This window comes from Sceloporus occidentalis, unplaced genomic scaffold (genome assembly GCF_023333645.1).
Source record: "Sceloporus occidentalis isolate IW3139 unplaced genomic scaffold, rSceOcc1.0.p SCAF_4, whole genome shotgun sequence".
Lineage (NCBI taxonomy): Eukaryota > Metazoa > Chordata > Lepidosauria > Squamata > Phrynosomatidae > Sceloporus > Sceloporus occidentalis.
This window is the reverse complement of record NW_028316984.1, coordinates 143,762,464-143,784,550: the sequence shown is the minus strand read 5'-3', so window position 1 is coordinate 143,784,550 and position 22,087 is coordinate 143,762,464. Positions and strand designations below refer to the sequence as shown.

Below are 22,087 nucleotides of genomic sequence, written 5' to 3'. Positions count from 1 at the left end.
TTTGCACAATCAGGGGGAAGATTATCACACTCCCGTGCAATTCTCCTATTCTTGTCCCATCTGTAAACAGTAATGGACCCATAATTTGATATTGATGGAAACTAATACCAAATGACGGGTCCATTACTGTTTACAGATGGGACAAGAAGGAGAGAAGCGCGGGGGTGTGTGTGATAATTTTCCTCCCGATCGTGCAATTAACAGAATTTAATGACAATTTAATGATGGGAGGAGGACACTTGCCTCTTCCATGTGATAATGTCAAAAAAAAAGCTTTTGCCTTTGATACCGGATCTTCCAATAAAGAATGTCCAGAAACACATCTAGTTTGTTAACTGAGTTATTCCTGTATATGATGATACTTTCCCTTTAACACTAGTTACAGTACTCCAGCCAAGGACCTACCTCTTGTAGCTAAGGAGTGTAGCTCAGGGAAGACAGACTTCTGGAGTTGCCAAATTGAAAACTGGAGACAGCTCCTGTACATTTAACACTGTATAGATGGGGGGTTTCAGCAGGTGTTGCTTGTCATGGAAACAAGCAACCCCTGCTGAAATTCCCTGTTCTGCACAACCATTAAAGGTACAGGAACCATCTCCAGTTTTCACACTAGCAACCCCAAACAGAAGCCATTTTGTGTGCGTGCATGCTCATGCATATGTGCGTGTGCATGCTGAACATAATGAAGAATAGAGGCCAATAGGTCCATGACAGACATTCTTTGAGGGCCTATGCCACTTGACAGAGTCTTCATTGGGATCCTACAATTAGAGCAAGAATACACTAAAGGCACCGCAACAGATGTGAGATGGCTTGCTCTAGGCCTTTCTCCAAGACATTACTGTGGAAAAGCCCAAGAGGAGCAAGGCCAATTACACTGTTGAGTTTTGTGATCCTGCACAAGCCCTACAGCTTGGTAACACTACAAAGCTGCAGTCAAATGGTGCAGTTTCCCCCCCTCCCCCCAGGCCCCCAGAAAGTAACCCCCCTTCCTCTGAATTGCATTGGCCTCTAACATTGCTCATCAGTATTCCTGGTATTTTAAGGTTGTCATTTAAAGAAGAAAACGTTATCATGTGAGGTGACACAGAATTCCAGCATGTAATTGTAACATAATAGGCTCCCTCCCCAATCATTATGACATAAATATTTGACATGGTTGTGTGGGAAGCAGAACAGATACTAATTTGAGGCTTAAATTAATGTTTAGACCATTGGTGTGCATTTAGTCTGCTAAAGAACAGGTTAATTCAATTACTTTTTGCTTCTTCTATGTATCTATGGGAGGCTGGAAGGGAAAGGCCTGCCTCCTGGACCTGAAACCTAACCACAAGGGAGTCAGAGTGGGCAAAGTGTAGCCCATGGGTCATATATGCTCCCAGGGCTGTTTTTGTGATATGTGTCCCCAACCCATCAAAATTTCTTTTTTCAAAAAATGCCTCCAGATGCCCGGTGGGGATGTGAGAGACATATTTGCCATTTTTCTTCCCTTCCACAGCCATCACAAGCTCTCTGAAGATGCCAGCCACAGATGTTGGCGAAACGTCAGGAATAAACTCTTCTAGAACATGGTCACATAGCCCGAAAAATCCACAAGAAACTATGGATGCCAGCTATGAATGCCTTTGACTTCACAACTTTCAGATCATTTCCTGTTTTAGTAAGGGTCTTTCCTGGGCCAAAAAATAAACTGGAGGAGCCAAAAATGTGGCAAAAGTGTTCCCATCCCCTAGAAGGCATTTAGCATCAACAAAATATCTGGGGAGCTAATGAAGCTAATGAGTAGATCTGATTAACCAGTTTTCGAGCCTTACCAGATATCTTCCATCAGTGTTTGCATTTTGTATTAATCGTATTAAAAAGTTGGTGGTTTGTATGTTCCTTAATGAAGAGCAGTATATACATTTAATAAAACATAACAATTAACATATTACCAGGCTAGGACCTATCAGCTTTGGAATGTTCCATTTTGGTTTCAAAATCTTCCATATTATTAATTAGCTGGGCATTTTTAGTGGTATAATCTTAAGTTCAGCTACCTTTGTGCCTCATTGTCTGTTCATTGTCCAGCTGAAAAGTTAATGTCAAAAATGAGCCTCCCAGTTTTCCATTTCTTGTTTTCTAGCATTAAGCAGACTCAGCTGTAACTGTAGCACCCCAAACACTGATCAAGAACTGTTTCTGCAGTTCTGGTAGGCAGTCATCACTATGTGCTACTCATATTGCACATATAATTCATGTGCTATGTGCTACTTATATTTCACATATAATTCAAACAATCAGTGAAGAACATCAAGCAGTCGGCCCACTTTGCTATTCTATTGGAACTGCCTCTCTACTTTGCACTACATTCCAAAAGTGCAATGTATGCCTTTATATATGCATATTGTTTAAATACCAGTGTGACCCTGTATATATTACTTTTCTATTACTTAGAGATTCATTGTAATATTAAGAGTTGTACTCACATGCTTCGTAATGTGAATTCTACATCTAGTTCTTCATTTGTCTAGAAAAAAAGAAGTAGGGAGTTAAAAATTCCTTATGTAAAATTTATTGTGCCTTTTCATATAATTCTTAATACTATTTAATCTTGCAGCACTTTATTCCTGTCTTACCTCACAGTATATAAATGGGCAATATGAAGCCAGGGAATTATGTTTGCCCCTTTCATATGCCTTTTTGTTTTTGTGGGATGCCTTAAAGTCACTTTAAGTGTTCAAGGTACTATCCTGTTTCAGTATCAGGTTTAGCATAAATTTTCAGGTTCTAAACTGCACATACTGTAGTACCTTCATGAAAAGAGGAAGCCCTCTGCTATAGACAGTAACACTTTACACATGGAAGGCCATGAGGTCAGAGGGGGAGTAAGCTAACACTCCTCTGTTTGTGTCCTCTTCTCACATATAGAGCTCTCCTGTTTTTCAACACCTAAACAGAGTTATACCTTAAAATGGATTTAACAGGAGTATTTTCTCCACTATGTACTGTCCAATGCACAGAGCAAGTACAAAAGGATGTTGAAAAAGGCATATGGTTTCCCACAGTCGTCCCAGGGGGCTATCTGGCCACTGACATAGAAACACTCAGCTATCCTGGTTTTAAACTTTACTTTAATTTTCTCATCTGAATGTCAAAGAAAAAAAGAGGAGTGCACGGGCTTGAAATTGGTTGTTATAAACTGGTTCGCCATCACATTTGAACTGGACCAATGTGCATTTCATTTGAAATGTGAATTCAGAATTGTTTATCATATTTAAATCAGTGATGCTTCAGTTTCAAGAATGCATACTTGGCAACAGAAGATTCAATAAGCAGCAAAGTGTGTTTTTTAACAACACAGAAGACATATAGTGTTGTGTGTCACATCCATTCCAAAGGATACTTTAACAAATGTCATTGAAATTGAAATAGTGTACCAAGACAGACATAATATATCAGGGTTTCAAATCTTGCTGATGAGACGTAATTTTCAAGATTAAATGGCAGAAACTCTACATTTTTGTTTTAACCTAATTAGATGTATGAGCAACAATTTGGTTGACTGCTAGTATCCCAAGCAGAATCAGCAGTTATATTTGCTATAAAAGCATACATGGAAAATGCTGGTTTCTGTTTGCCAAAATTGCTGAGATAATACTTTCTGCACATTATTATACCAGCACAGATACACACCCTGAAGGGTCTTTAAAATTAAATTCAGGCAAGAATTCAAATATACATAGTAGAGTCTAATAAAAGAAGATACACTGAATCTAGGTGTACATTTGTCATACATCTATTTCCCCATATAACTTCACTACTTACTTGTGGATTGAGTTTGAAGTTCACACGACTAGTTTGTCCAGTTTGAAGTTTACCAATATCAAAGAGAACTGTGTAGAGATGATCATCTTTGGTGAACAAATCTTCATCATAGATTTTCAGATTCAATATATTCTAGTAACAGAAACATAATGTAACAATAAATGTGGCTTTACAAATGAATATTGCTTTCACCAATAGGCAAAGGCATTTTTGTTTAAGCAAACTTCTAATGTGTAATTTTACCTAATTAGATGTCAAGTAGACTTAAGTCGATTGATTCAGATTCAAATCGTTTCAATGATCTGACTTGGGATTTTATTGCCCAGCTAAAAAGAAACCCTGGCTTACATCTCCCAAGTTGAATTCTAATTTGGAAGGCAGCCAGGTTCTATCGCATGTAATTCACCACTAAATCCACCAGCTGAATACAGCCCAGATGCAGCCCGGGTCCCAGGCGCACTCAACAAGCAGCTTTTCAAAGTTGGGAGTTTTCCAACTTTGAAAAGTGGCTTGCTGAGCGCTTCTGGGACCCGGGCTGCATCCAAGCTGTGTTTGCTCCTTCCCACTGAGAAAAATGCCCCACCTTCTTTTTTTCTGTTAAAATAGGCTCACAGACTTGAGACTTGACTTGAAGTATCTTGCAAGGACTTGATACTCAACTAGAATTGCCATAATTGGCTGCCACCAAACTGGGACAAAAATAAATAAATTAATTAAAAATAAATTAAAAATAAATTCAAAAATAAAATAAATTTAAAAATACAGGGAGGCCCAGGCCAAAGTGCCGAGTGCACCGCCACCTCCAAGGCCTCCCCAGGGCTTGCAGAGGCTGCGCAATGCTCGGTGCTTCGGCCTGGGCCTCCTCCAGCCACGGGGAGGCCCAGGCCGATGCACCGAGAGCACCGCCACCTCCAAGGCCTTCCTGGGGCTGGCGGAGGCTGTGCAATGCTCTGCACTTCAGCCTGAGCCTCCTCCAGCCACAGGGAGGCCCAGGCCGAAGCGCTGAGCACGCTGCTGCCTCCAAGGCCACCCCGGGGCTGGCGGAGGCCACGCAATGCTCAGGGCTCGGCCTGGGCCTCCTCCAGCCGCGGGGAGGGCCAGGCCTAAGTGCCGAGCCCAGCTTGGTGGCAAGGCCTTCTCAGAGGCAGAGGAGGCTCCTCTGCCTCTGGAGAAGGCCTTGCCTGTCCCGGAAACTGAATGAGAGCGGGACGGGACTGGGCCTGCCTCCCAGAAAGCGGGATAGTACCGACAGGTCCCGGGATATGGCAAGCCTATACTCAACTTGAGACTTGATGGTAGAGACGTGAGACTTGACTTGAGAGTGGAAGTAAAATATTGAATACATCACTAGTAATTGCTCACTGGGAGGCTTCTCTAGGGGGTTGCTTTATTTTAAATTTTTGTATGTCTTTTAATGATTTTATACTGTTTTAATTTGATGGTTTTAATTGTATTTAAAATGCTATGGTTAGGTTTTTGCTTTGTTCTTTTGGTGAGCTGCCTTGGGTTCCACTCTGGGAGAAAGGCAGCATATAAATAGTGTAAATAAAATTAAAATAAAAGTCCTGAGAATTAAAACTGCAGGTTAGCACATGCATATATATTTGTTTATGTATGCAAAGACAAAAGCATTGAATAAAATATTATATTGACATCTAAAAACAAACCTATGGGGTTATAATGTAATCATAAGATTTAATCACTTTATCTGGGTGGAATCGGGAGTTTCCATAAATGAACTCAAAAGTTGAGTTTTAACCCCTAAAAAACAGTAAAAGGCATAGGTCCTGTACCAGAAATATTAACATCTTCGGTATTCACAATTCTACTAGAAAGAAAGTTCTGCTTGCTTTTTTGCCTACCTCAAAGTTTTGATAAGGAGAAAAGAATCATCCATTGTTATGCTGTCAAGAAAAGACATGGAAAACCCATGTGCAGTACAAGGAAGAAATTGAAAGCCCTGATCCTTAGAAGACTCTGCTGAAATTTAATGTGGAATACTGTGTAGAAAACCAACATTTTACTCCTATTCCTGAGAAAGGACAATCAGTCTCCTTGAGTCCCTGTACTGGGAGAAAGGCAGAATATAAATCAGCAGCATCAGCATCAAAGATACAAGCAGCAATTGAAAACCTATGTTCATCTCATGAGAACTTATCTGAGGAAGACTGACACCATTGCTGCTATGGGCATTGTCCTTGTTCTGGATGAATAATTCAAAAACCTCTTGGAAACTGCTATTTTCATTTTAAGAAAAACCAGCACTGGTACCTGTGCCATGTCCAGATTGAACTTCTGGCTGCCCAAAGGGGCCTACCTGACTAACAAGGAATTTCAACCTGAATTTTCATATCCAGTCCTACAAAATCAGGAATACACTTGGTCAACTAGTTCTTTTCCAAGACAACATCTCCATCACCAAAATTTGCTATTATGATCTCACCTTTACCCGACTGTCAATTCTGTAGGTGAAAGCTTGATTCCATAATGGGTTTTTTGAGTTGGGAATTGTTTTGGTCCGGACAGTTTCACTTGAAGCAGTTGGCAGCCACAGAGCAATATAGCAATCACTTTCAGTAACTATAAAACATAAATAAAATTATTATAGTCCTTGAAATAGCTGGGCAACACTTAGGCAATTAGAACAGTTCTATGCAGCCACAACAAAGATGATGTATTGGTAATTACAAGCCAATGCCAATGCCAAGTCTGAACAGAAGAAAAAGAAATAATTACAGTTCCTCATGTGCATAAAGTACATGGTGTGAGAGTAGAGAAAACTTTAACTTCTAGCAGATTCATTATAACTGTAATTAAGACAACAGAGGAGAGACCTAAGGGAAAGAGAGTGTCAAAATAGATGCAATAAACTCTTCCAACTATAGGCATGGTAACTCCATCCAACTTCCCAATAGTCCCACCAACACCAGTAATTTTATTTCTGCCATGGACTCCAAAGGTTGGCTACTTTGGAAAAGCAGATAATATTTTTATGCTAGTAGATTTTGGCCCACTTTCAAGAGTTCACAATGAAGCCAAGATGTAATAGTTCAAGAGTCAGATCCCCATATCTGGACAGCAGGTTAACTGAAGGGACAGGCTCTGCAGCCAACATAGCATTGTCTTCCACTCCTTACCATTGTTTTTTCTTGGCATCAGTCGCTTGAAGAAACTATCTCAAGCTGCTGCCACACTGCAGAATTAATGCAGTTTGACACCCCTTTAACTGACATGGCTCCATCCTATGGAATCCTGAGATTTGTAGTATACTGAGGCACCAGAGCTCTCTGACAGAGTAGGCTACATATCTTAAAACACTACAGATCCTAACATTCAGCAGCATTGAGGCATAACAGTTAAAGTGGTGTCAAACTGCCTTAATTATGAAGTATAGATGCAGCCTCAGTCTGTCTAAATGTAGGCTTTCCCGGATGGTACTAATCCACATGTAACAACCACATAGATATGACATATGGGCACCTGACAATGGTTGGGGGGCACAATGGCTATTCAGGGATGTTGGATGGCCATCCCACTGACTCCCAATGCACAGGAAATGTCATTACTTTCCCACTTGCAGGCTGTTTTACTACTGTCTGGTTAACTTTCTGTTTTAAACAAAGGCTAAAAACAGGAGAAGGGAAATATGATAGACCATTTGGTGCTAATAATGGGCTACACTTCCCCTATTCCTGCATTAAAAATACTTTCACATCCAAGGGCCATTAAATGCAGCGAAGATGAAATCATATTTCATATCTAACAATCCAACACCACTGTTACCGCAGGTGTGAAAATTATCACCTGTCTGGCAGGAACCAAAGCCTTCTGTATGAATTAAGTCCTTTTTACTTGTTTATATGCAAATAAACAATAAATTAGGGCTGTTTAATGCAGCACTATCTTAGATGAGAACAATATACTAGTTCCAAATGAGATCAACCATTCTAAAACAAGACTATGGGGAGGAGAGTGCATTGTATATATAGAGAAGGTTCCAATTTTCTCTCCTTTGGTTCTGTTCTTGCTCATTCAGAGGTGGTTTGCTAAACAAAGAAAACTGTACCACCCTCAACTCCAGAGGAATATAGGATGGGGCCTTTCCTCCTCTCAGCTTATGTAGGTTGCAGTCTTCCTCAGAAGTGCTAGTGCAACACTGGATGATGTGATTTGTTTACAAGGTACAGATAGTGAAGCAGAAGTGCATAAGCAAGAGAAAAAACATGCACCATTTAAAGAAGATGGGATGAAGAAGAGTAGTGCCAGTGATGTGGGATATTTTCCACAAGAAAAGTGACTTACAGTGTTACTATGGAATAGATTAATTGGAGCCCTGAGTTTGCCTTCCTTGCCACCTCATATTAGATTGCTGAGCAAAACAGGAGGTTCTGGAATGAAGATTCTAGACTGATAACCTGGTTTCACAAGCATAATGTATTCTCCTACTCACAAGGAACTCATGCAGTGAGCAGGAGGTGCGCCTCAGCAAAAAGGTCTTTCCCTTAGCCCTGTAGAATGAGGACACTCCCCTGAACCATAGCACTGCTGTTTTCTACTTTTTCTCGTCTGTCTGTAGACATTATCACAAGAGCCTCATTCTCGCCACAATCACATTAGTGAATGAAAATTGAAACATATTGGTTTGGGAGCATTCATTATCACTTGTCCTCATGATAGCATGACTGGGACAATTTCTGCCACTGATGGTCCCTCAAGCTCTCTTCTGCACTCCTCTTTAACCCCACATTCCTGGCCTTTGCCCTACTCAATGTGCCTTTCTTTTTTTAAAAAAAATTAGAATTTAAAAAAGTTCTAACACAACTGTAGAGTTATGTTTATACGATTTAAGTTTTAAACAGAAAAGAAATAGAAAACAAAATAAAGAAAACAGCCTGCTTGGGAATAGTGAGGGGGAGGAAGGACACAGGGAGATGAGAAGAAGCTGATACTACATGTCTGAAAAATATTGGAACTGCCACAGCAGCAACATTTCACACTAATGGAACAGGAGTGCAATTGTGAGCTTATTGACAGGTCTTCCCCATCAATGAACATAGATATTCTAATAACACCTCTCAGCAAATCAGCAGCAAAACAGAGACAGTGTTGAGTGATAATTATTGCCAAAGGCACTATTCTCTAGCTTTAATAGAGGATTTAAAGTCTCATATACTAATCTCATGTGACTGTTTTGCCAGTAGAGTATTTCCCTTTTATGTAATATGCCCTGGGAATTTCTATTGAAGGGCAGTACAGTATATGAATGCCTATAATAAATCCCCCCTAAATAGCACATAGCTTAATGCTTCACCATCATTATTATTCCTGAGGTGTCTTAGGAAAGCAGCAAGCATCAGGATTTGCTAATTTGCCACCTTACTATGTTCAATACACAGCTAAAAGCCATTTAAAATGAAATTGCTCCTACTTTGTCACTCTCAAAATTCTTCCCCATTGGCTAGGAATAATGGGAACTGCAACTTTGGGAGGGCTCCAAGTTGAAGCATCACTCTATCTTTTAAAGAGTGCCTGAATTTGTCCATCTGTGCCATTTGTTTACATCTGTCTTGTACTTATAAGTCTAATAAATATATCAGGTGTTTTCAGGTGTATTTGTTCTGTCACCATTGGTCAATGCTTAAAAATATGGCTCCCTCACAGGTATGACAAAAGACACATTGCACAGAATTGAAGTTGTGCATGTTCAAATGAAAGTTAATTAATCACAATGTAATAATTCATCCAGCAGTAATGAATAATTCCCACTGTCTTGCAAACTAGTTCAATATGCAGCTACTAAAAGCAATAGATAGATTTTTGAATATAGAGATGGACTTTTGGCTAAAATAGCTTGGCAATTAGAACTAGATATAAATATAACAAATGCAATTGGGCCTCAGTTTGGAGATCCCCTCCTTATACCTCTAAGATCGACCAATGCAAAATTGATCTCAACAAAAATAGCCCACAAATGGTACTTGACACCAGATCAATTATCTAGAATAACAAAATCCTCATCTCTAAGCTGCTGGAGGGGCTGTAAATTTGCAGATGACACCAAATTAGGAGGAGTAGCTAATACCCCAGAGGACAGGAGCAAAATTCTAAATGACCTTAATAGATTAGAAAGCTGGGCCAAAGCTAACAAAATGAATTCCAACATGGAGAAATGTAAGGTACTGCACTTAGGGCGGAAAAATAAAATGAACAGATATAGGATGTGGGACACTTGGCTGAATGAAACTACATGAGAAAGGGATCTGGAAGTCCAAGTAGAAGAGAAGGTTAAGAGGTGATATGATAGCCCTGTTTAAATATTTGAAGGGATGTCATATTGAAGAGGGAGCTGACTTGTTTTCTGCTGCTTCAGAGACTAGGACCTGGAGCAATGGATGCAAGCTATAAGAAAAGAGATTCCACCTCAACATTAGGAAGAACTTCCTGATAGTAAGGGCTGTTCAACAGTGGAACACTGTTGGAGTGTGGTGGAGTCTCCTTCCTTGGAGGTCTTTAAACAGAGGCTGGATGGCCATCTGTTGGGGATGCTTTGATTGTGATTTCCTGCATGGCAGGGGGTTGGACTGGATGGACCTTGCGGTCTCTTCCAATTCTATGATTCTATGAAAGAGGTGGGCACATACCTACATATGTGGGTAGAATGCCCTAAGATAAAAAGATTTTGGACAGAGGTCCTGGATATTATGTCTAGTATAACATAACAAAATTTTACCTTTATCCGGCCCTTTTATTGTTATCTTTCTATGTTATGAATAACAGTAGGTTGAAATGTAGAACTTTGATTGCCCAAACTGGGTACTCATTTTACCAACCTACGAAATGATAGTAAGTTAAATCAACCTGGTGCCTTGTACCAAACTCACAATGTTTTGGCTGCAGTACCGGCATTTAACCACTGCACCATCAGTTCTCCTGCACTTGCTAGCACCACAGAAGCAGAAAAAGATGTCATTCATGGAGGCTTTGTGTGAATGAAAAGAGATGTCTACCAAACAATCTCCCACTGAGATAACAACAGAAAAGAGGTGAACTCATGTGATAAGCCCCAGCAAAAGATGCTATTAACCAGCTTAGTGTGAAAAAATGCAAAATGGCTGTAGAGTCACATGTGGTTACTCAGATACAGCCTTACAATGGGACGGGGAGAAGAAAAGTACTGTAAAAGTAAACTTGGAAAACATTATGTTCAACAAGTGCCATGTAGGATCATGACCAATGACTTATGTGAGCAAGGCTAATGATATACTTCAGCCCAAAAATGGAAATTACAAAAGGGGGAGATTGCAAGAGTAAAGGGTATGGCTTTGAAAATTTCAATAAAATGAGACATATCCATAACAACAATTTCAGAAATGTTTCAAAGATATGTGTAGGAGATGTGTGTAATCTTCAACCCAAGAGGTTGCACAGGAAGATCATCTTCAGGAATCCTGATCCTCAACATTTGCAAGCTGACTAATTTAATGGCTATACTGGTGGAAGAATACAGCAAGCCAAAGTCTGATCGGTATTGTTTCACATATATAATGTTCCTGTATCTCTCTCTCTCAATCTCTCTCTCTCTCTCTCTCTCTCTCTCTCTCACACACACACACACACAAACACACACGGTAATCCTTTGAAGACCCCTGCCCCTTTGTTAGCAAAGTTTATTTCACATTTGGACCAACATAATGTGTGGTATTTTCCCTTCTACAATAAAATGTACACACTTCAGTGTAAACAAGGAAGTTTCATATCAAGACAATATATGTAGAATTTCCTACGCAGAAATCGTTTCCATGTAAGAATGTTAAATATGATGTATCTCAGAAAACTGAGCCTAAAGGGCCGCCCCTTTGTGCACTGGATTGGGTCATGGCAACTGCACATTGTGGACCCGATCCAACCTTTCCCCAGTGTAAAAAGAAGCGGCAGAAAGCAGCTCCTTTTTGCACCTGGGAAAGGGTGCCTTTGCCACTGCAACAACATTTCTTTGGTGTTTCTTTGGAATGTGATGTCTACACACTGTGTCGTCAAAATGCTGCCCAATGTCTGGTTGGGTGAGGAGCGTGATGCCGGCTTGGGGACGGTGTCTGGGCATGTGGCATGTGGATGCCGCACCCCCACGCCATCTTGAAGCCGGCTCTTTTTGCTGGTCTGTACCGGCAGTTAGTTTGTACTCCTCTCATTCTATACAAGACACCAGAATCCTAGAGAATCATTCCTGAAAATTGCCCCCTGGGGAACACATCCGGAACATGATGGGAACAATCGGTGGTGGCAGCAGCATTCTCGCTGTGTGGTAAGATGTGTTCTTTGTCGCCTCCCATCCGCATAACATTCCCTTTTAAAATGCAACAGGCCCATTCCAGGGCCTGTGCGATAAAGTTCATAGAAAGAATTTAAAGTTTGACAGCGCTGGCTCCTTCAGCTTAGTATCAAAAAGAAGCACCACCTCCTACAGTCAAATACAATTAAACAATCATGTCAAAGAGGAAACCTTTATCTTTACTAGGAATAGGTTAAAAATTCATCTCTCTCGTTCTCTTTCTCTGAAAAAAATCTTTCCATATCTTTAAATTTCTTCATAAACATGATGGAAAGAATTTGATATTTTAACAATCTGAACATTGCAGGAAGTGGAACTGACACAATTGCCCATTCGGGCGAGGGCTTTAAGGAATGATGACAATGATCATTAGCAAGGAATCAAATCTCCATTGCCTAGAAGAACAAATGTGTTGTTTCTGTATGGCTTTGAATCCTTGTGTCTTCCACTATGCTGATGGTGTTGTATTAAGGTTGGCATCTCTTTTTTCTGACATGATTTTTATCTTTAACAATTGCATGGCAGGCAGGTGCAATACAGTCTTTTCTCAAGAACTTGGTATTTCAAAATACTGGATGCTCATAAGGTGAAATTGGTTTGTCTATACATAGATTTCCACTCCAGAATTTTACACAAGTGAAAACATGAACATGAAAACATCTAGAAATACATCTACTTCAACATCATGCTTCTGACAGTTTCCACCCAGATGCCTATCAGAAGTATCTAGTGCAAGTAGAATCTGAGAGCAATAGAATCCTCCTCTTGTGTTAGATATTCAGAAGCATATTAACTCCGATACTGAAGGTAATATGCAGCAATTATAGTGCCAGACATTTATTAGCCTACCTGTCTAATTACTTTTTTAAATTAAACAGTTGGTAACCACAAGCGCATACTGTGGGATCAAATTAAATAGTTTAATTATTTGCTGTGTGAGGAAGAACTTGTTCCTGTCTTGAATTTCCCATCATTCAAGTTCATTGATGATAATGGATAATATGAAAATGTGCACATGTTACTTTGTGTGTGTCCCCTTTTTGTGTTTTTTCAAGCTAAATATCTCCATATATTGCATTTTCCCTTATTTACGTATGTGCCTTCAAGTTGCCTGTCAACTTATAGTGAGCCCAAGAATTTCATAGGGCTGGGGTATGGTTTTTTGCCATTGATAATTGAAGCATCCTTTTTCTGCACTTAATTCTCTTACTGATTGAGCCTGTAGCTCCATTCCAGAAAATAGTTTTCTTGAACCCTGTACAAACAATTCATAAAGATTGAACACATAAGAGTACATATTTCTCTCTAAACTTTTATTTACATTTTTCCACAGGAATTTTCACTAGGATGTTTTTCATGATTTGTTTTTTTATGAATTCTATTTAATCACCATTCAATTACATTGACGATCATGGATTACATTATCATCATCATTTCTATTATCACAACCTGATTAAGGACCTTAGCTGAAGTCTTGAGATTGTCCTTAGTGGCATCTCATTACTTCATTAACATCTATACATGCATAATTCAAGATCTTCCAGATTCATGCATTCCTTCTGATCTAAATAGTAGATATGTGCTGATTTCATCATCAAGTGGGTTTCTTCAAACATAAAAAAATAACACATTATCACAGCCTCATGACTTGTGGCAATCATGTTATGAAAGTAAACATATTGAGAATAGAGCAAGCTTGTTTGCTGCTGCTCCAGGGACTAGGACACAGAGCAATGGATTCAAGCTATAGGAAAAGAGATTCCACCTAAACACTAGAAAGAATTGAAAGATCTGCTTGACAGTGGAACATGATACTTTGGAAAGCTGTGAAGTCTCTTTCTTTGGAGGTTTTTAAACAGAGGCTTGATGACCATCTGTTGGGAATTGTTTGATTGTATATTCCAGCATAGCAGGGGATTGGACTGGATGGCCCTTCTGATCTCTTCCAACTCTATGATTATAGGGACATACCACTTTGAAAACGTTTCTTATCACACCTCTCTTCTTTCCTGCAACTGCATTGCTTTGAAACCATCCACACCGCCGAGTAAGATGTCTCTGCTGCATTTCCAGTATTACAATAGCCATTGCCAGGAGAGGGCCTGATTCTCCACCTCTCACCTCCTCCCCTCACTATTCCAAAGCAGGCTAACTCCATGCCCATTGGTAGAATTCAAAGATATAGCCATGTAAGTCTGTAGAATCAGTGTGTAGAAAGATCTTGTAGCACCCTTGAAACTAATGGAAAGAAAAAAAGTTGGCAGCATGAGCTTTTGTAGACTTCAGTCTTCTTCTTCAGATGATTTTGGTTCACTACAAAATCTCTCTCTATGCCCGTTGGTTTATTTATTTTTAATTCTGCTATGTTTGTGTTATTACAGCAAAAACTATTAAATTATTGTTATTTTATCCTTTTGCTATAAGTATACAAACACAGCAAAGATAAAAATAAAAGACCTCAACAGGTACGGAATTATCCAGCCTTGGATCAGGAGAGTAGAGGAGAATCAGGACCCATCGTGCCACATGAATGCTGTATTGCCAGAATTGAAATGAAGAGGCTTTTCACACCCATGCAGCTGTGCTATAATACTGAGAATAAGAGCTCACTGATGGGTTTTGCGCCACAAATAGAATGCAGGGTGGCAGCAGGACGGACCTGACATCATGTGATAAGTACTAGACAAAGACACTTTTATCCTGTTAAAATTCCACTTTTTAGCCTTTCATCTACCATGCTGTTTGTTCAGAGTATAGATCCTTTAATACTATTTACACACTCCCTCGGAGTGTAGTGGAGTCTCCTTCCTTAGAGGTCTTTAAACAGAGGCTGGATGGCCATCTGTCAGGGATGCTTTGATTGGGAGTTCCTGCATGGCAGGGGGTTGAAATGGATGGCCCTTGTGGTCTCTTCCAACTCTATGATTCTATGACTTGTACCAAAATGCCAAAAAAAATTGTGATTAAGAAGCACTCATAATTATGTCTATTTGGCATTATGTTTTATATGAAAATTGAACTAATATATTAAACAGCAGCCAAACAAAACTGGAAATCATTCATGTGCAGACCTGTCATATCAGACAGTAATGTAACATTACTTTCTGGAAGAATAAAACTCCTAATCAAACTATATACAAATTGTCTAAAAGGAGGACGGAAATTTCACTATCTTGTAACACCTCTGTCCAGCGTCCAGTTTCTCCTCAGGTCTCTCACCAGTAGCTGGCTTATTGTGCAAAGAATGACTTCTGACAGCATTGCAAGACAGCCCATGCCTAGCCTATTCCTATTCCCTCTCACACACACTCATTCTCACACTATATAGATTATCAGACAGAGGGGTAATGACAGGAGGACAGGAACGAAGCACAATGCTCCCATCCTCATCGCACAATTGCATAAAGATTATCAGATGACATGACGATTATCCTGTGATTATCCCATCAATGAACAAGAATTGTCCCATCATTTACCTCCAATTATTAACAACAAATGCAGCAGTGTTGATGAAGGGAGAGAAGATTTTGAGGTCACACAGAGGGATGAAGGTGAAGGGGAATCCTATACACACACACCTCTATTTATAAAAGCACCCAATTAATGGGGAAACTGCATTAGGGTTTACTGACTTTCCTCAGAAATGAAATTCAAAGTACATATAGTTGAAGGGTCCACTTCAGGTGAAATATATTAAAAATCCATAGGGAGTATCAAGGAGACTAAGGTCTGAAATACACTGCAGAAATAATCAGTTTTAGATCACTTTAACTGGCCTGGCTCAGTGCTCCATAAAGGATCATAACTTAATTAGCTCCCTGCTAAACTGAGACTGCTAGAAGTTATGGTTTCTCTGCATTTATCTCTATGGTCAAGATGACCACAGACAAAACAAAAAGTCAGAGAAAGGCTATTCTCTTGGCCATTTTTCATTTCCAAATGAGGCTGCTCTAACTGCCCTGGCTCAATGGTAGGGAATTCTGGGGACTGTAGTTTTGTGAGACATTTTGTTTTCTCTGGAACTAAACAGACCAGTGTCATATGCCGGTGTAGGGCCAGTGTGGGGGCATAGCATATGCACATCGGCAGCCACAATGCCACCGCTACACTGGCATCATGCTGCTCACCCAACCGCACAATAGGGGGTATCATTGTGCTCCACTGGCACAGCATTTAAACACATTGCACCAAAAAGCCACCGCAACCACAGCAAGGGCAAAGGAGCTGCATTTTACCATTCCTTTTAGTACCAGCAAAGTGCCAGATTAGAGCCACTGTGTGTGGTTGCTGCAGCCCTGATCTGGCACTGAAAGGGAATGCAGGATGCCGCTCCAAAGGGGCAGTCTGTCGAGCCCCTCTGTAAGAGAGCTCTGATTTCACAATAAACTACAATTCCCAGGATTCCCTACCACTGAACCAAGTCAATTAAAGCGGTCCCAAACCAGATAATTTATGCAGTGTGTATTGGACCAGAATGAAACAAAATGAGGAAGAGTGAAAGGGGACTACTGTGAACCCACCCAGTAAATTACCCCATAGTAAATGCAACCCTTATCAGAAAAAGCTCTTCACCACTGTAAAAATGGCAGTTAAAACATTCTCAGTCTTACTCTTGTAACATTTAGCCACAGTTACTTGTCTTTTTAGAGCAACACATAGGGCAAAACCAATGTTTAGTGTAAAAATATTTGTGCATACAGTTGTCCTTTATCAAATGTTACAAAAGCACAGTCCCAAGCGCATCCAACCATTCCTTTAACACTCACACAGCCCTCACTAATTTTTGCTTTAGTGCAGGGTGAGCAGTTCAACCACTGCACAAAGAGTGAGCTCAAGCCTTGGCATGCATTGCGCAACTGTAGGATTCAGCATGACTACACTGATGTAAATTAATGCTATGCTAAAGGTGTATTACATGCTTCCCCAGCATTACCAACAGCAGCTAAATATGCAGAGCAGAAGCAAAGGGAACACATGACATAATGACCTCACAGCACAGGAAGTGTGCTTGTGTAATGACAAAGAGGCAAGAGGAGAGAAACAACATGCAGTACACCCAGACTGGGTACAGTATCTAAAGCCCTATGCCCTAAAGGCCAGCTTGGGGGCAGAGTCGGGGCATGGCATCCACATGACGCATGCCCCGACTCCGCCCCCAGGGTGGCATGACACCACGTGCCACTCCACATGGCGCACAGTTTCACAGCACTTCTCTGACACTTGGTCCATAAAACCACACACCATGGCTATCGTACCCTGCAGGGTGCAAAAAGGAGCTGCTTTTTGTGGCTCCTTTTTGCACTCTACAAAGGCCAGACCAAGGCCGCAGCATGTGGTTGCCGCAGCCCCAATCTGGCTGTAAAAGGGGCGGTTACAGGCCATCCCTTAGGGGCAGTCTACACAGCCGCCAACTACCTACATTTCTCTGAAGATGCCAGCCACAGATGCTGGCAAAACGTCAGAAAGAAACTGCTAGAACATGGCCACTTAGCCCAAAAAACCCACAAAAAACTATACCTACATTAGAGTGATCAGATAGCTCTCCAGATGTTTTTGTCCTGCAATTCCCATCACTCCTAATCAGCATAGCTAACAGTGATGGATTATGGCAGCAATAATCCAAATACAACAAGCCCATAGAAGCCCATTTCTGTGGACTACATGCCAACAAATAATGCTGTATATAGAAATATGGAATATCTATTGACACTAAAGATACTCACATGTGTCTGCCTTCTGGATGTTTCTGGCTCTTATTACTCTTACTGTGAGCAGTCTGAAAGGAGTTTCCTCATTCTGCTGGCACAATAACACATAAATAAACATCTGTTAACAACATATAAATGTTATGTTTGCTTGGGTCAGTACTTCCAAATGCATAAACATAGACCAACAAGACGGAACATGAATGATATGAAATAATACAAGGAAAGCTTTTGCTTGGCAACTTGTTTCTCAACGATGTTCTAAATGGCAACAAAATAGTTGGCTACACTGCATGTTTTAGAAAGCTGTTAGGGAATTTGAAAAGTGTTTAGGCTGGATTTAACACACACAAAGCACGTGAACCTAATAGGAAATAATGTTCCAGTTACCATATTCAGTTAAGGTGAGATCATATGAATATTCTCCTATGTACTAAAGCTACTAAGCCTCTTTTTACTGTGGGAAATAAGGGAAATGACATGGGATGGCCAGGCTACATTTATCTAGCTGAACCCTTAGATCATTTCTGTCAACAGCTTTTTTAAAAAAAAAAATACTCTTAGTTTTAAAAAACTTTTTGATAGGAATGTTCAAAAAGTCCAAACGTTTGTTGTAACAAGGAATACTTGAACATCACTACTTCTCTCATAAATCTGGTTCATGCTATGGCATGATCAGAGATTCTCATATGTAAAAAGAAAAAGCATACATGCCACCCTGTATGCAGTGGGTTGACAGAAGTTGTGGGAACACCTGAGTGGTAAGAGATGGGATGAGCTTCAATTATCCCTTTAAAAAGGTGACCAATGTTGTCAGAATGCCAACCATCTGTTTGCTCAGAATCCTATACAGAATTAATCACAAAGGAAACCTTGGTATCATTCGGGTTTCATCTTGTTGTTTTGCTGCAATGGGCTGAATGTTTAATTTGAGGAACCTGTCACACAACATCGGTGTTGTGAAGTGCAGTCCTATAAAATCAGTGTGGTGATATGCTGCAATATATCATAGAAATTATTAGGAAACTGGGATGAATCAGGGCATGATGACATTTCAGATCTTTTGACACCCTGCTGAAGGAGTGTGTTGCTCCCACGATGGATCAAAAAAATCAGGAAAGAAAGGATCCTTGAACCCTATCATTCTGGAGATTATCACCCAGCCTCAGGGTGAACTGAAATTCTGGGGAATTTTTTTTTCAAATTGGATGTTATCACACACCTCCATCCTCAGACTGGAGGCATCGCAATTCAATCCTAGCCAGATCCATCCCTAATCTGTCTTAATCCCATCCTTCGCAAAGGATGGGAGTTACTACCTAGAAAATATTTGCACCAATTAGATCTCAAAAAATACAAGTGGGCTACTTAGAAAAGATGAGAGAAAGTTGAGGAGGAAGAAACACTGTGGATAAGTAGAGGAGGAGAGATGTGCTCTGGAGTTGATGGACAAATGCTGATAAACTGTGTTCATACAAAAAGGCTTTCTTTGTTTTGCTTGACACATTTCAGGGAAAACTCTTCTTCAAGAGCTAGTTCTTCTATTCCTCTTTTCCTTTGTGGACAAAGTATCTGTGTTGAATCAAATATCTCTCCTCCTCTGCTTAGAAAATATACTATGTTCTTTGAAATGGCAAAGTGGAGTGGGAAAACAACTAATTCAAAAAAAGTTTTTAGTAACTGGCAACTAATAGAGTTTTAAATTTTGAAAATGAAATGGACAGCTACTCAAAGAAAAAGTAGCTATTGTAGCTAACTAGAATGCTATTGACTTCACCTTGTAGATTGGGGTGAGGAATTTTGAAGGAGCATATTCTCCTACACGAATCTTTCCATGCTTTGAGATCAGCTGAGGAGTCCCTTTCTGTTCCACCACAGGGATATGTGATGTGAACATAGGATAGAGACTGGCTGCTCCTAAGCTCTGGAACTGGCTTCCCAGAAGGCTTAGAGGTTTATCACATGGGGCTTTTTGCAGCTCAGATCCAGGGTGACTACTGGTTCAGCTATGCGAATTCACGTTGTAACGTGAATATTTTATCATACCTGGTTGCCCTTCCATTGCCCTTCTGAACTGAGGGGGGATTGAATCCAAGGCAAGTCACGTGCTGTGGATTCACACAAAGAGGAGCGAGTGCAAATTGTATTACCACACCGGTGCATACCATGTGGATTCAACAATTTGAATTGGGACCCTTGCACATGCTCAGTGGGGGCCTGGACGCTGACCTCCTTCCCTGCCCCCTCCTTAACTGTCATCCTTCATCAGGCTGAAGGAGCAGTCAGGGGTTGATGGGATAGGTCACAGGGGGTCACTGGGGCCAGGATTGGGCAGAAGGAGCAGTCAGGGAATGATGGGATAGGTCGCAGGGTGGCAGAGAGGATGAGATGGAGATGCAGGAGCAGTCAGGGAATGATGGGATGGGTGGCAAGGTGGCAGAGAGGACGAGATGGCATGAAGGAGGAAGGGGGGATGAAGGAGCAGGACACAGGGGGCCAAGGGGGACGACATCGGAGTGATCTTCCACACCAGACCAATTCAAAGTGAAATCGAAGTGAGCTTGAAAGCGAATTCTGTGAATTCACTTTTTTCTGATTTCACCAAAATGAGGGGTCACTTTGGAATCGCTGCAGAAGCACCATGGAAGGAGCGCCCATAGAAAGGAATCTCGTCTGATAACACATTCACGTTATAAAGTAAATCATCATCGTTGGACCTGCAGTCACCCCGGATCTGAGCTGCAAAAAGCGTCGTATGATAAACACCTTAGACTAGTAAAACTCTATTTATTCTGGCAGGCCTTTTGAGAATTGGCTTGATATGTTTGTTTTTAAAAGGAAACAGGATTTACATAATTTGCTTACTTTTTATTTGTTGTTTGGGGTGTTTTTTTAGTGGCTTATATTTTTAACTAGTTTTTATTTTATGATGATTTAATTGCTTTTTAACTTTTGTATGCTGTGAATTTTTAACTTTGTTTGACTGTTGTAAATGACCTTGAGATCCACAGTGGGGGGAAAGGTGAGCTATAACTAAATAATATATAACCATAGCTATGAGAACCTAAGGGGAAGCATTAGTGGACAGGAGACCTTGGAGGGTGATATCCCATCTACCACACACCCCCGCAAAAACACCTCCAGGTACCATCTGGGGAGTGTAGGGGGTATTTGCACCATGTTTGAAGGACCAACTGGACCACTTTAGGTCAAGAAGCCTTTTTAGCAACAGAAAGTGGCTTCTGTTCCTGCCTTGAAATCAAAGGTCATCAGTGGAGGCCCATGACCCCATGAGGCTAGGCTAGTAATGACACATTACAGGGCTTTCTCTGTAGCGGCACCACACCTTTGGAACATGCTCCCAGGGAAGATCAGGCTGGCTTCATTCCTTCTAAACTTCCACTAGATAGTGAAGACTGCTTTGTTTCATGGGGCCTTTGGCTCTTAAAAATACTACGTCTAATTTTTAAGAGCCAAAGCCCTGTGGTACAAGGCAGTCTTCACCGCCTGGTAGAAACTTTTTTTTAGCTGTTTTTAATCTGTTTGTTTGATTTTACAATTATTTCAAAATGGACTTGGAATTGCTTCCAATTGGCTTTTAGTTATTTATTGAACTAAAAAGTTTTTAAAGCTTTTTCTTTACTGTATATCTTGTTGAGTCAAAAGGCAACAAATAAATGCCATGAATGAATCTATATTGTACTGTTTTATATTGTTTTATGCTGGTCATCGACCGTAAAAATAAATTTCATTTCATTTCATGTAGCAGATATATGGATTAATCCTTTATACAGAACTTCAGATACAACCTACAACATTTAAAAAAAGCTGAATAGAAGAAGTACAAGTAACTTGTGCAGTATTCCAGGCAGTGATGTTGAATAACCTGCATTTATTTGAATATTGATTATACAGACTTCCTACTCAATTAGCAATGCAAAATTAATAGAAGGCATGTGGAGGTATAAATGGCAACTTAGAAATCATTTCATTTAATTCAAAAGTAGCCTTTGAAACACTTCATACTATTTAATTAGAATACAAAAGACACATAAAAGTCACACACAAAAATTTATGTGAGCAATCATCATAAGCTCATCAAGCCTCAAAGGGATATACAGTATACTGTTGTTCAGGAGGTGTTGGTCCTTAAGGGCAAATGGGACACTACCTCCTACCTCATTTCTTATAACTAGTCCATAGCTGGCTCTGCCTTTTACTTTCCTAGTCAATCTCTTACACTGTT

The 22,087-nt window shown here is 40.3% G+C and overlaps 1 protein-coding gene across 1 annotated transcript in view; it reads right to left on the bottom strand.

Annotated features, from left to right (window-relative positions):
• The window catches only part of LOC149314773 (cytosolic phospholipase A2 epsilon-like), a 70,429-nt gene that overhangs the window by 37,051 nt on the left and 11,291 nt on the right, over window positions 1-22,087 (bottom strand). Inside the window, exons 4-7 of the mRNA XM_089523144.1 lie at window positions 17,860-17,935; window positions 6,251-6,387; window positions 3,808-3,939; window positions 2,469-2,509 (exon numbers count right to left, since the gene is read on the bottom strand). Of these exons, the coding sequence (XP_089379270.1) occupies window positions 2,469-2,509; window positions 3,808-3,939; window positions 6,251-6,387; window positions 17,860-17,935 (386 nt within the window). The remainder of the gene's footprint in view (window positions 1-2,468; window positions 2,510-3,807; window positions 3,940-6,250; window positions 6,388-17,859; window positions 17,936-22,087) is intronic.